Here is a 15,859-nt window from a genome sequence, read left to right as displayed (position 1 = left end):
GGATAAGCAACAGCTCCCCGCGACCCGGAATGGAGAAGCGGGTAAAGAAAATGGATGAATGTATGGATGGATGGATGTTCTGACTTTAAAAAAATAAGCATTTGGTGTATTTAAAGGCATACTGTATTTGTGTTATGTTGACTGTTTCTGTACGCTGATGTTAATTTGAATGTTTAAGTTTTAATTTTGAAATGTTGTGCATTCATGAGCAGGTTTTCCTTGAGGGGAAAAATGTTAAGCTCAAATAATAATAATCTGGGTAATTAAATGAAATAAATAAACTACTGAGGTTTCAAAGAATCCCTCCTGGATGACTATCTGACCAGTTGGACCCAAACAGGACAAACTGCAATCATCAGAAAGACCCTGAAAATACTGGATAAAACCTCAAACTTGTTCCTTCATTGTAGGATTTGAACTAAAGGTTTTGTTATTCCTTTAAAATGGGATTAAATGTGTTGATATTTGACTTGTGAAGAAGAGTCCTCATGTTTGGCTCCCTTGTTTTGGGGTGTAAAAAGTCCATTCAGGACATGTTCCTTTGGACAATCAGATTTGCTGATTGTGCAGCTTAGATCTGGACCACAGAACACTCAGAACCAAGGAACATCCTACAGACTGCTCTCTGATTCTTCAATTAAACATTTAATCGTACAAATAGTGGGTGCTCTATTTTGTCCATTGTTTTTTTATTGGTGCTGTCTTCATCATTTTTATCCAAGACCACATTATGTTAATAATCATGGGTTTTGTTACCTGTTTATCTGTCATAATGTTTTCTTTTTACTACTTACCATCAAGCAGCAGATGAACCTGTGGTTAAATCATGATATAGTCTACTCATTGTTGATTAATGTGCTTTCTCCTGCTTCTATACAAATAAAAAACACAGATTATTCTGAGGATGAATTTCAGATTTGCCTGGAGGTAAAGAAAAAAATCAGCTTCCAGAAAATCCTGTGTAGCCTCTTCAACGATCAGCAGGGGGCATCACTTCCTGTTAGCCAAGCAGCCAGACTTCAGACTTCCTCTCACCTGGAAAAGTACCTGAATATCTGACGAGTTACAGCTTTGAGTCTTCTTGGACACAACAGGTTTCTTTAGTAAAATGATGGTTGTGGTTCAGGGAATCATCATCAGTCTGCACATATTTTAAATTCAGCAAACCTCCTTCACACACTGCCATGAAAGCTGCAGAATAATACTCACTGCTGATATCTGTCTGGTTCCTTGTCTTGGTTTGGGAAACAGACACGGGTTAATACACTGCCTGGCCAAAAAAAAAGGTTACACACGCTAATATTTCATTGGACTGCCTTTAGCTTTGATTACGGCACACATTCGCTGTGGCATTGTTTCAATAAGCAACTGCAATGTCACAAGATTTATTTCCATCCAGTGTTGCATTAATTTTTCACCAAGATCTTGCATTGATGATGGTAGAGTCTGACTGCTGAGCAAAGCCTTCTCCAGCACATCCCAAAGATTCTCAATGGGGTTAAGGTCTGGACTCTGTGGTGGCCAATCCATGTGTGAAAATGATGTTTCATGCTCCCTGAAACATTCTTTCACAAATTGAGCCCAATGAATCCTGGCATTGTCATTTTGGAATATGCCCATGCCATCAGGGAAGAAAAAATTCATTGATGAAATAACCTGGTCATTCAGTATATTCAGGTAGTCAGCTGACCTCATTCTTTGAGCACATACTGCTGCTGAACCTAGACCTGACTAACTGCAGCAACCCCAGATCATAGCACTGCCCCCAAAGACTTGTACCATAGGCACTAGGCACGATGAGTGCAACACTTCACCTGCCTCTCTTTTTACCCTGATGTGCCCATAACTCTGGAACAGGGTAAATCTGGATTCATCAGACCACATGACCTTCTTCCATTGCTCCAGAGTCCAATCTTTATGCTCCCTAGCAAATTGAAGCCTTTTTTTCCCCGATTAGCCTCACTAATTAGTGCTTTTCTTAAGGCTACATAGCTGTTGAGTCCCAATCCCTTGAGTTCCCTTTGCATTTTTCATGTAGAAATGTTCTGACTTTAACTATTAAACGTAGCCCAGAGTTCTACTGTTGTTTGTCTTCGATTTGATTTCACCAAACGTTTAAGTGATCGTCGATCACGATAATTCCGGATTTTTTTCCCTGGCCACATTTCTTCCTCAAAGATGATGGGTCCTATCCTTCCAGCTTTTAATGTGTTAGACAGTTCTTAACCCAATTTTAGTAGTTTCTGCAATCTCCTTAGATGTTTTCTCTTCTTGATGCATGCCAATGATTTGACCCTTCTCAAACAGACTGACATCTTTTTCATGACCATGGGATGTCTTTTGACATAGTTGTTTATGAAATGAGAAGCAACTCATTGCACCAGTTGGGGATTAAATAACTTGTTGCCAGCTGAAACATAATCACCCATGCAGTAATTATCCAATAGGAAGCTCGTACTTATTTGCTTAGTTAAATCCAGGTGGTGACATTTCTTTTTGGCCAGGCAGTGTATATATGACCCTGTGCAGCTGAGGTGACTGCAGGTCATATATAGCAGACATCTAGTCTAGATGCTGCAGACTTTTTTATTACCATCTTGTGATCTACAGACACCGAATTACACAACTGTATCTGCTACATTTGAATTTTATAATATAGGACAAGTGTTATTGACACTAATAGGAGCTGTGAGTGTTTTCTGTGCATACCTGTCAGGAAACTACAAGTCTGTCCCACTTACTTCTGGTAGAGGTAGGTCCCCCTCTCTCACACACCTTCACGCACCATTTCACAATGATGGTTGAAGGTCATACAAACAGGTTGCTATTACAACAATGTGGCTTGCCTACTCTAATGCTAGATTCAGACTTGACTTAATAAAGTAAATCATGCAACTAGGATTCTCATTCTGAGATAACCTTTTTGTAGAGCAAATCTGTTCTGGCACATGTAGGCAGCCATCTTCTCCTAATGGTATGCCTGATATGCCACAACAGGATAAAAAAAAAAGGTTAAAAATAAATCCAAATCCACAGACGTAAAAACAGAACTTAAAAATAAATGAGCTCCTGCTGAACTCTGGGTCCAAACTTCAGGTTCTTCTCATCAAACATGAACAAGTTCATGTCATAAATCTTCATTAAGTATTTACATTTTAATTTATATATGCCTTTATGCATTATTTATACAGACATTAAATCAAGAAACACTAAACTGATTCCAGATCAAACTAGTAGATCATGTAAACTCAGATTTTCTTTGAAGCAATATCTTTAAAGCCATAAAAGTTGCAAAGGAGACTGGAGACTTTACCACCAGATACAGACAAGTTTACACAACTCCACCCCTTGAAATCAGAACAGCTTAAAAACATGGTCTTTACAACATATATCCAAAACACTAAAAAGTACCAGAAATTATCAAGAAACGGACTCTGGAGAATGTTGGAGCAAATCTGATTAAAATGATCTGAAACATCCTTGTGACTTGTCCAAGCATAACCCCACATCCTGCCCTATGACCTTTGGAGAAAGGCACCACCTCACCATGAACCTGAACAGGAACAACTGGGTATAAAAGAACTGTACAAAGTCCTGTAAGGACGTTTCGATCTGGTTTAGCTCTGTCCAGGTCAACATCCGCTCACTCTCCTTTCTGATAGCCAGTTTTTCCCAGGTACCTGAAGGAATCAGAAACAGGTCTGTGGTTGTCACACTTTCCTTTTGTGTTGTCAATTAAAGCTCATTTTTCTTATATAAAAACTGTAATATTTGTTTTTTTTTTATTTCTTGTAGTAAAGTAAGAAATGTTTGAAATTAAAAAGCTGATTTAACCATCTTCATCTAGCACAAAAAAACACTTAAACCTGACATTTCATCTACTTTTATTTAAAACACTAATGAAACAAACATTACAGGACGAGCATCATGAAGGAAAAAAATGCTGGCGGTTCAGACTCGTTTTAAATATGAACATAAACAGTTTGATAGTGAAGGTTTGAAGAAACAGGACTTGAACTTTAGAAAATAAAAACTTACAATCAGTGAGCAGAAACTAACTTCATCGGGAAAAAATAATCTGTAAAAAACAGGAACCTCAATCCATTTGATTCTCTCCAGAACCCAACCAGAATATCTGAATACATCAGATTACACCAGAGATGTCAAGGGAACCTTAAACATAGTCTGACATTGTGCTTCAAAGCCAGTCTGGTTCAGTTTGGCCCATTAGAATCAGATCAGACTTTCATACCTGCTGAACTTCTGGAGGAAAACCTTCAGGAACCTTCAGTCCTGCAAAACTGTCTATCCTGAGCTCCCATCATGCCACTCTCTGACCTACTACTCAAAGTTAAAATTATAATCAAAGTCCAGGGAGGTCATGTCTGACAGAAGGCCCAGGGTTTCTGGAGTGATAGCCAAAGCTGGAGCGTCTTTTTTATTGGTTGTCTCAGTCTTTGGCTGAGACTCTGGATCAGAAACCTCCAAAGCTTTAGGTTCTAAAATTGTGGAGTCATGGTCTCCTAATGCCAGTTCTGGTTCTGGCTGGCTCTGCTGCTGTTGTCTGGTCTGATATCTGGTCTGAGACCGGGTTTGTCGAGCAGGGGCAGAGGCAGGAGGAGTCTTCCTTGTTGGTGTTGACTTGCCTCTGATTTTAGGGCCTGGTTTGAGTTTAGACTGTGGTGATAGAGTTGTTTCTGGTTGGGACAGGGAATCAGGTTGAGGCTCTGCTTGGAACGGAGGAGCTGGTTTAGGCTGGGGTTCAGGGTTTGGTTCCAGATGAGGGGTCTGGTTTTGAGACAAATTCTGATCGCAGTCTGGAAGAGCTGGTTTGGGTTGGGTCGTTGGCACCACCTGAGTTGTTGGAGCTTTGGTGGGCTGAAGGGACCAAACAGAGGTGATCTGAATGTCTGATTCAGTCTGAGCTTGGGGACCTGGAGGACAGTTTTTTGAGTTTGGTTCCGGAGATGTTTGGACCTTAGTTGGAGGCTGGGCTTGAGTGAAAGAAAGACACTGATGTTGGAGTTCTGTTTGAGGTCTTGGTTCATTCTGGGGTTTAACTAGAGGTTGATCTTGAGTTTGGGATTGGGTTTGAATTTTGGACAGAAAGTGAGGTTGTGGTTTATCTTGGAGCTGTGATTGGGTCTGATAAGAGGACTGTGGTTGTGGCTGAGGTGCATGCGGAAAAATGCTTTTGTCACTAGTTTCTGGTCTGGTGAAGGAAGAAGGGCCTTGCTGGCCACTGCTGCTGTAGAAGATTCCAAATAAATCCTGGGCTTTGGCTGCAGCCAGGTTGCTCTTCACCTTATCGGGTTTATGGGGTCCCAATGCTTTGTTCATGAAAGGTGGCGGTTTGACAAACATAGTGCAGGTCTGCTCACTCTCTGGGACACCAGGAGCTGCCACATCTGACACTATCTTGATCATTGCTGGTTGTACAGGTGGATACTTGGATAAAGTAACCTGAGAGGACGCTGGCTTACCTCCTGCTGGAATAGGTTTAGTTTCAGAAGGCGCTGGCTTTGACTGGACTGGAGAACAAACTGGTGGAGCAGAATTAACCTGGATGGGTGCAAGTTTAAACTCTACTGGAGCAAGTTTAGACTCGACTGAAGCAGGTTTAGACTCGACTGCTGCAGGTTTAGAGTGAGCTTGAACCAGTTTAGGTTTAACTACAGCAGATTTAGATTCAACTGCAGCAGGTCTAGATTCACCTGCAGCAAGTCTAGACTCTACAGCAGGTCCAGAAGCTGGCAGATCTTGTTTAGCTTCAGATGCTACAGCTTTTGACCCAGTTGGATCAGGTTTGGATCCTTTGCGTGAAGTATTAACTTCACACGGTTCAGGTTTTGACATTGATGGAGGAAGTTCAGGACCAAATGGTTCTGATTCGGTTACCGCTGGCGCAGAAAATGGCTCTGATTGTCTAGGTGTGTGGACTGAAGGGAATCTGTTCATCTGAACAAGCTGTGGCGTGACGAGGGGACCGGGAGTAGGCCCTAGTATACTCGTGTTTGGGGATCTCATGTTAAGGAATGTATTGAGGGACGCAGGTTTTCCAGCCATAGCTGCCTTCCTCACCTGATTGGCAGGCGCACGGAGGTTTGGACGAATCCGTCCTCGACCACCAGAGAACCAAGATGGAGGTGTGGGTGGTTCACCTGCCAGCTTCTGGGCAATCTCTTTTGCAACAGCCATAGACTTTGCAAAAGAATCCTCCACAGTGGATGCCTGCTCCTTCGCAGTTGTTTCGTCTTCCTTGAGGAATTCTGCAGCTATTTTCTGTGCCTCCTTTGCCAATTGGTTTTCCTTCTTCTTCCATGTGAATTTCCCAAAGGAAGTGGTTGCAGAAGGTGCTTTACCAGTTTCCAAACTCTGCTTGCGGAGCTTTGCCCTCATGGCAGGGCTGGGTCCACAGAAGATTTTTGGCAGCTCATAAGATTTTAGTGGAGGTTCAGACTTAATGGGGTCTGGTTTCCCGGCAGGTTTGTCTGCCTCCCTTTCAGCCATAGGTTTCCCTTCGTTGCACTCCCTGCTATATTTAGAACTGACATCTGAATATTTTTCATGCTTGTGTTTGTCCTTGTCACCTCTGAAGCTGTATTTTGGACGATCATTGTATCGGTCGTTACCATCCCTGTGGTGACGGTACTGGTACTCTTCATCTTGGTTGCTGTTCTTGTAGCGAATGTTCTGGTCTTCATCGTCTCTGCTGTAGTGGTATTTGTCATCCTTTTTGGTGTATTTATACTTTTCATCTTCATCTTTCTTGCTGTAAGAATACCTTTCATGTTCCTGGTTCTTTTTGAAATCCTCTTTCCTGCTCAACTTTGTCTTATCCTCCTCTTCCTCCTTTTTAACTTTATATTTTTCCTCTTTGTGCACAGCAGCATCCTCTTCCTTCTTTTCTTTCTCCTTTTTCTCCTTTTTATGTTTGGCCTTTTCTTCTTTTTCTTTGCTACCTTTTTGGTCATCGTCGTGTTTGCGTTTCTTTCCACTCGCCTCCAAAGCCAGGGCGGCCTGGCGGTCCAGGTTCCTCCTCTGCTCATACAGTGGATTCTCATATATTTGGTTCTGTTGAAGAATGTACAAAAAAGAATGAAGATGACAAATCAACAATGATTTTAGTCTGACATGATATCTCCAGCACGTTAACTAGACTGCATTATGACACTATTTATTTACGGTAAAATAAAAACAGTCTTTAATACTAAAAGTTTACATATTAGGATGCAATAACTCACCTGGTCCTCAGCAAGTGTTAACAATTAGTAAATCTGACCTCACTGTCATTTTTTATTAAAAAAATAAAAAAATAACCAAACAAACAAAAAAACAAAAAAACAAAAAACAAAACTAAGCTAAAAAGCAATTAAAAGCCTTTGAAGATCTGCTGATATGTTTCAGATCATGACCCAGTTTGGTCCAAGCTTGGCCTGTCAATCAATCAATCAAATTTGATTTGTATAGCACATTTCAGCAGCAAGGCATTTTACCGATTTTTAGTTAAAATTTAGTATGGTAGTAGCTGAGAGTCATTTCAAAACATACTGTGATCAATAAGTGATGGCAAAAGACTTGTGTTTAAAACTTTGACATTACTTGTTGGAGTAAACCCTGTCTGATAGCTAAATTTCTCTGGGTGGATTTTAATGAAATTAAAGTAATCATTGGTACATGTACATCTACAACTGAATAACTTTTAGAGTCAACCTGGTTCAAGATGGCCTCAACAACTAATTGGTCATAGCCAACACAAAATGTCTAATTAAGTCAATTTTACAGATACTGAGCTGAAATTTGGTGTGGAAGTAGCTGAGAGTCATCCCCAACACATACTCTGAGTGTTGACTGATCTTGCAATATCACATCAGCTAAAACTTTGTCAACTTTGTTTAGACCTTAGTCTAAAACTCTGGTATGAAAGGAGGTTGCCATCTGGGATTGTGTTCACAGAACTTGAAGCCCTGATAATTTTTATGTCCTGATACATTAAACTAGAAATGAAAGCTGATGGCCTTTACTGTTAATATGAATGTTCCTTTGGCTGTAATTTGGCGTGGGCTGGTATGAGAGTTTGACGGTATGATAACCTTGAGCAAAAATACCATAGTTGCACTGTGTTACAAAAATTTAAAAACATGATTTATTTGCTTTTACTTAAAAACAGAAATGCAAATACTATTACAATAGTTGCTTAAATAAAATCAAATATTGGCTAAAATGGTTATATTATAGAAATAATAGTATACTATTACTTAATTTCATATTTATAGCTTTCTTATAGTTATAACTATAGTTTATAGATATAACAGATATAAACAAGGAGACTAAGAGAACAGAAGTGAACATGTTGACAGTCAATATTTAAAATATGTCAGCTTTTTGCTGAACTCAGAACAAATTTTGCACCAATACATGATCAGCTTTTTATTTATAACATTTTAATTTACAATTTTATTTAAGATCAAGGCTGAATTTTTGATTTAATGACAAGTATTGAGAATAATTTAAAAAATTAACATCAGTGAGTCAGCTGTCAGTTTTAATATAATGGTTTTTCCCCCAACATATTCTAGTGGACATTAAGGACATAATTCACAATAAGCAGACTGTTTAATTATACTGAAGACAGTTCTTCATGTAAATATGTTTCCTCTTTAGGAGACCATTTTATGTTTGGCCCACTGTAGTTTTATGTACCTTAAAAATGAGATGTTTCCTTTTAGGAAAAATAAGAAGGAAAAACAGTGTTTTCCTTTATCAGCTCCACAAAATACACAAAACTGGTAAACTCAACTATAGAGCCAGATCAATTTATTTATTATTCTAAAGTATTTGTGCCTATTTCTCAGAAAATTACTTCTCTGCTGCTCTGTTCTCTGTAATGTTGAGCCTGACAAGTTGATGTTAATTAATTAGTTGGTTATTAGTCTGTAGTAAGCCTGCAGTCTGTTGTTCTACTGGCTAACATGATAACTATTGTAGCTTGTTGCAAACGTTCATTTCAAAACAGCATTAACTTGCAAAGAGAGACTGTTTATATAAAAATATGGGGGAATTCTCCCCTCAGCTACAGTACACAGCTGAATGACAGCTTAGAGCAACAGAGATGTTCACAGAGTGGGGGAAATAAAAAAATATGCCCAGTCTCTGTTGTTTCATTTTAAGGCATTTAAACTGTAGGAACGGTGACGAAAAAAGCAGTGTTTTAGACTTTTTTCCACTGTTATATACCTTAAAACTAGTAATTGGCCCACACCTAGCTGTAATTCAGAGTCAAAATGAAACAAAGTCTGACCCGAGTTGTTTGATTGTGACCGTCACCTGCTGGGTTTAATACCTTGTATTTCTCGTTATGAAAGTGTGTGATGATGTGTTCTTCGGCACAGATGGCGTCTCCAAAAAACTGCTTGCACAGCAGACAATAGAACCCTCTGACAGGAACTAGGAACTCCGAACCTGCAGCCAAACACAAACAGGACTTTTTAAACCCTCAAGCTGTGACAAAATAAGATACTAATCATGTTTACCTGACGGACGTCTCCACTTGGAGGACCTGTCAGGAGAGGAGAGTTTCAGAGAGAAACGTTTGTTTCAGAAACAGAAGGTGATGAGGTCAAAGGTTATTTCAGAGCAGAAACTGATGGGAAAATGTTGGAACAGCTCAGGATCTTTGTGGAGGACACATGAAAAGCAACAGAACTGACATCAGAGATGTAAACACGAGTTTTTCCTGTGGCTTCACGTGGTTAGCACTGTTTTCATTAAGAGACAGAGAATCTGCAGCAGAGATCCACTCAGATTTCCACCTGGAAGCAGAAGATTGCTAACAACATTCAGTGGCTCACACTTCGTATCATCTGACACATCATGATGACATCACCACAGCATGTGGCACCGTCTTACACTACCTTTGGCAGGTTTGGTTTGCTTCTCTGATGTCAGCGTGTTCTTGGAGATTTTGGTGAGACTGGAAGCCCAGGGTCGGTCGTATGGGTCAAGAGTCTGTGCAAAGAAAAGACTGATCAGTTGTTAAGATTATTAACCATCAAAAACACTTAAAGATTAATGTTCAGTTTGATCATAATTATGATAAATCTTAGCCTAAACAAACCTTGCGATGAGATTTGCTGTGCAAGTGTGTGAAAAAATCAAACATGGAGCCAGAGGTGATGTTACAGTTTTTACACCAATGATTTCCAGCATCATAGTATTCAAAAGGGTCGGGGGGTGGAGCCTGTTCTGGGGCAGCGGCAGGTGGTTTGTACGGAGATGCCCTGGTCGGAGCAGGGGGGGTTAACTGTAAAACAAAGATGGAGGGGAGTCATGGCAGCAGGAAGAAGGTGACACACTCAAGTCTCAGGACTTGTTCAAGTTAAAATAGCTTCACAAAATCAATAAAAAATAAAGTTCCTTACCTTCAGCGTGCTCCAATACTGTAGACCAAAATCTACCAAAGTGTGTCTTACTGTTGTTTTCTACTTTGACAGAATTTCCTGACTTAGTGGTTCAACGCAATAGAGCCCCAAGTCAGAATAAATCAACTTGTATGGTTTAAGATGTCCTTAGTCACATGCCTATTTTTTTTTTCTTTACAATAAACTTCAGTAAAGAATGAATAAATTAGTAAACTTAGCTGGAGGTCTTAAACGTCTGAGCAAATACCCTGAAACATTTACTTCAGTTTGTCTACGTCATCTCAACCTACACGCAGCAGCCAAGGCACATACCATGAGTTCAAAAAACCAAAACCAAAAAAAAGTGTTTAAAAAGACAGCTAAAAACATCTTCACAACCTGCTAGTAAAAATAAAACCCATTAATAAACCAGGCAATAAACCTGTTAAACAACATCTAATTATAATTTTTGTAAAAAGTGATATGTGTGAATGGTTATTTGTCTTGTTTGTCTCTGTGTGGCCCTGTGATTGACCTGTCCAGTTTCTTATTGGTTTATTGGATTTATTAGCAGGTTGTACACCACCTCTCCAACAATGAATGCTGGAGATAGGCACGAGCTCCCTGTGACCCAGAAAGGATAAAACGGGTAGAGAAAATGGATAGATGGATAAACACATTAACAAACCTGGTAATAAACCAATTGATAAACCACACAATAAAGTCAATAATAAAAATAACATAAATATATTGTTAATAATAAACTAGATATCCATCTTCTGCCACTTATGAATGGTTGGGTCTCAGAGGAAAGAGGTCTAGGAGAGAAACCCAGACCTCCCTCTCTCAAGCAACACTCTCCAGTTCCTCCTGGGGGATCAAAAACACCAGAGGATCTATAATCCTTTTAGCAAGTTCTGGGTCTGCCCCAGGGTCTCCTTCCAGTCAAACATGCCTGGAAAACTTTTAAAGGGAGACACCAAGGAGGCATCCTAATAAGATGCCTGAACCACTCAGCTGACTGGTTTTGATGTGGAGGTGCAGCAGCTCTACTCTAAGGTCCCCCAAGCGTTATCTCTAAGGTTGAACCCAACATTCCTACAAAGGAAGTTTATTTTAGCCACTTGTATCTAGGATCTCATTCTTTCGATCATGACTTAAATGTCATGACCATTGGTGAGAGATGGAACAGACAGACCAGGAAATTGAGAGCTTTGCTTTTTGATTCAACTCTTACATTGCTATAACAGGCCAAAGCAACACCCTTATTATTGCAGACAAAGCCCCAATTTGTCCATCCATCTCCTGCTCCAACTTTCTATCATTTGAGAAAGTGACCCAACCAGAACCCAGAGGGAGTATTCTACCTTTTTCCAGTTGAGAACCATGGCCTCGGACTTAGAGGAGCTGACTCTCATCCCAGCCACTTAACACTTGGCTGTGAACTGCCCCTAAATTGTAATGGCCCAAAAAAGCCAACAAAACCACATTGGCTGCAAACAGCAGAAATGAGATCCTTAGGTTTTCAAACCAGACACCCTCCTCTCTACAAGAGGCCTTGGATTCTGCTCTTGAGATTCTGTCCATAAACACCAAAAACAGGATCAGACAAGGAACAGCCCTGGCGAAGCCCAACCTGCACTGAGAAAAAACTCAACTTTGTGTCGGCGATGTGGACACAGCTCTTGATTTGGTTATACAGGGAGCAGATAGCCCTTAAAAGCAGCTCTGGCAACCCATATTACAGCAGAACCCCACACAGAATGCCTCTGGGAACATTTTCAAAAGCATTCTCCAGATCCACAGATCATATGTAGACTGGAAAGTCAAACTCCCACAACCCCCTTTGCAGCTCTGCAATAGTAGAGATCTGGTCCACTGTTCCACAGCCAGAATGAAAGCCACATTACGCCTCCTGAATCGTTTAACAATTGGTCAAAGCCTCCCTTCCAATATCCTGGAGTAAATTTTTCCAGGGAGGCTGAGAAGTGTGATCCCTCTATAGTTCAAACACACTCTCTGGTCCCACTTACTGAAAATGAGAACCACCATCCCAGTATGCCACTCTGCAGTTGTTGTCCCAGTCCTCCATGTGACACTAAAAAGAAGTGTCAACCATGACAGCCCTGCAATGTCCAGAGCTTTCAGCATCTCAGGGCAAATACTATCCACCCCAGGCGCCGTGCCACCAGGGAGCTCTTTAACTACCTTGGTGACCTCTGTCATAGTAATTAACTCATCTTCCTCCAAGTCCCCAGACTCTGCCTCACCAAAGGTGGACATGGTGGCTGAATTAAGGAGGTCCTAAAAGTGCTCCTTTCACCATCTGATAATATCCCCAGTCTGGGTCAGCAGTTCCCCACCCAAACCAAGCACAACCTGGGAAGGAGCCAGCTTTCCCCTTCCGAGTTGCTGAATGGTTTGCCACAGCCTCCTAGAGGCCAACTGAAAGTCTTATTCCATGGCTTCTCCGAATTCCTCCCAAGTTTTTGCATTTGCAACCACAAAAGCCACAGTCCTACTGGTTATCCTGTACCTGTTAGCTGCTTCAGGAGTTCTATGAGACAGCCAAGCTCCAAGGCCTCTTTCTTCAGCTTGATGATTTGATGGCTCCTCCGAGTGCCACCGCAACAGGCACCAATGACCTTCAGGCCACAGCTTCTGGAAACCACATCTTCAATATTGGATATGATCCATTCAGACTCCAAGTCCCTGGTATCCCCCGGAACATGAGAAAAACTATCCCAGAGGTGTGACTTAAAGGTCTCACTGACAAGGTTCTGCTAGACATTCCCATTTCACACTAACTATTCATTTGGGTTTACCAAGTCTGTCCGGCAGCCTCCCTCACCACTGGATCCAACTCACCATTAGGTACTGATCAGTTGACAGCTCTGCTCCTTTATTTACCTGAGTGTCCAAGACATACAGCTGCAGGTGTGATAACCCAATTACAAAATCTGTCATGGACCTTTGGCCTAAGGTAGCCTGGTACCACATACGGACCACTCTACAGTCCCTGACAGAAGTTATGTCGCTTATCCATGTTGCGGAAACAAAAGCTTATTGGTTTTAAAAATGACTCATATGAAAGCTGAAACCCTCCAAAATTAGGTTTAATTACCAAAATAAATTTGCTTCACTGCAAAAATAATAATAATAATCCTTTAATGAACACAGAAAGGTCAGATTTTGGCAAGACAAAAGTTTTGTCGCCTTGTCATATAATGCACCCTAGTTTACAGTCTCACCTGTGCTCACTAATTGATCGGTTAATTAGTGAGAGTGTATAAAAAGAACCCCAGACCTTCACTTGAACTGCAACTTGACTTCTGACAACATGCCAAAAAACCACCCTGCGACCAAAGCCTTGATTATCAAGAGGCTGAAGACCAGATCCACTGCAGAGGTGGCTGGCACCAGTTAATGTGTCACACTGTCAAGTACAAAGAATTAAAAAAAAAAAGATTTGAAGAGACTGGAGATGTTTCTGACAAGCCCAGGTCTGGCAGACCCCGCAAGACAACTGCTCAGGAGGAACGTTTGGGTGTGCAAAACATTTGCAAGGTGGAAGGCAATATCAATAGCCTAAAATATCAAGAAGTATTAGCTACCTCTTACATTCCCAATCATAAAAGGGGTCAAATTCTGCAGCAGGATGGTGCTCCATCTCATACATCCATCTCTCCATCAAAGTTCCTCAAGGCGAAAAAGATCAAGGTGCTCAGGGACTGGCCAGCTCAGTCACCAGACATGAACATCATTGAGCATGTTTGGGGTAGGATGAAAAAGGAAGCTTGGAAGACATAACCGAAGAATTTTGATGAACTCTGAGAGGCGTGTAAGACTGCATTCTTTGCTATTCCTGATGACTTCATCAATAAATTGTATGAATTGTATGAATCATTGTCAAACCGCATGGATACAGTCCTTTAAGCTCATGGAAGTCACACAAAATATTAAATATGGCTCTAATAGCACCACAACTTCATTCACCAATGTTATGTTATGTTAAAACTTTTGTCTTGGCAAAATCTGACCTTTGTGTTCATTAAAGGATCATAATTTCTTCAGTGAAGCAAATTTATTTCTGTAAATTAAACCTCATTTGGGAGGGTTTCAGCTTTCATATGAGTCATTTCTAAAACCAATGGATGAATTTAAAGTCAGGTTATAAGCTTTTGTTTCCACAACATGGATAAGCGACAGAACTTCTGTCAGGGACTCTATGCTCAAACATGGTGTATGATATAGACAGTTTGATATGATAGACAGTTAATGCCTAGCACATTAGTCCAATAACAGGACACAGCTCAAGTTCCGATCAGAGAGGTCGTTCACGCCAGTCCAGATGACTTTGTCATATCCCCCAGATGGCACCCATTTCTAGACAACATCTAGAAACCCTAAGAAGGCCAGATAATCTTGATTGCCATGCAATCAAAACCTTCCCTCCTGCAGCTTGAAGCTGCAGAGAGGTGACCCTCTTATTCACCGGGGAGAACTCCAACCGTAAGGCGCTCAGCCGGGGGGCCTACCTCCATGGGGTGTCCCAGTTTCCCTTGTCCAGGCGAGGTATGCTGTTGAATGTGTTGTTTTTCCATTGAGGTTTTTGAATCTTTCTTAGTCTGATCCCTTCTCTGAGGCCAGTTTACCAGTGAAGACCCTACCAGGTAATAATGCTCAAGACAACACTGTTGTTAACACCTTAAAATCGTTGGGGTACTCAAACCCCTCCACCAAATTAAGGTTGTGATTCTGCAGAGGGAAAACTATATATTAACCCATTAACAAAGCAGGTATTAAACCAGTTATTAAACTGGATATTATTAAACCAGTCATAAATTAAACATGGTAAAGAAAACGGTAATAAACCAGAAATTAAACTTGTTATTAAACAAGGTAATTTTGGTAAAATAGTGATAAACTGTATATTAAAAAATAGATACTGTAATAAACCGGGTAATGAAGTTGTAAAAACAACATTAAGCCAGTATTGAACTGGACATTAAACCCATTTATAAACCAGGTAATAATGCCTTAATAAACCCAGTTATGAACCTAATATTAAACCTGGTAAACTAGAAATAATTTGGATAATAAATCTACTAAAACAGGTTTTAAAAAGGTAGTAATGCAAATAATGAACTTGTCAAGAAATCCTATTAAGTCAGTTCATAGATTTGTTAAATCTGCTAATATAAAATTTGATAATAAACAAGGTAATAAGTCTGACAAACATGTTAATAAAACACATATATAACATGTAATTGAATCAAGTAATAAAAAATAATAAAAAGACTATAATCCATCCATCCATCCATCTTCTTCCGCTTATCCGGGGTCGGGTCGCGGGGGCAGCAGCCTAAGCAGGGAGACCCAGACTTCCCTCTCCCCAGCCACTTGGGCCAGCTCCTCCGGGGGAATCCCAAGGCGTTCCCAGGCCAGCCGAGAAACAT

General features: G+C 40.6%; 1 protein-coding gene across 1 annotated transcript in view; it reads right to left on the bottom strand.

The window, feature by feature from the left end:
• Positions 1–3,867: 3,867 nt before the first annotated feature.
• znf318 (zinc finger protein 318) overlaps positions 3,868–15,859 on the bottom strand; it is a 26,023-nt gene continuing 14,031 nt past the window's right edge. Inside the window, exons 8-11 of the mRNA XM_017434447.3 lie at positions 10,118–10,303; positions 9,915–10,008; positions 9,344–9,462; positions 3,868–7,074 (exon numbers count right to left, since the gene is read on the bottom strand). Coding sequence (XP_017289936.1) covers positions 4,342–7,074; positions 9,344–9,462; positions 9,915–10,008; positions 10,118–10,303 — 3,132 coding nt within the window. The 3' untranslated portion in view covers positions 3,868–4,341. The remainder of the gene's footprint in view (positions 7,075–9,343; positions 9,463–9,914; positions 10,009–10,117; positions 10,304–15,859) is intronic.

This window comes from Kryptolebias marmoratus, linkage group LG22 (assembly GCF_001649575.2).
Source record: "Kryptolebias marmoratus isolate JLee-2015 linkage group LG22, ASM164957v2, whole genome shotgun sequence".
NCBI lineage: Eukaryota > Metazoa > Chordata > Actinopteri > Cyprinodontiformes > Rivulidae > Kryptolebias > Kryptolebias marmoratus.
The sequence above is the reverse complement of the archived record's forward strand: the minus strand, read 5'-3'. Positions and strand labels throughout refer to the sequence as shown.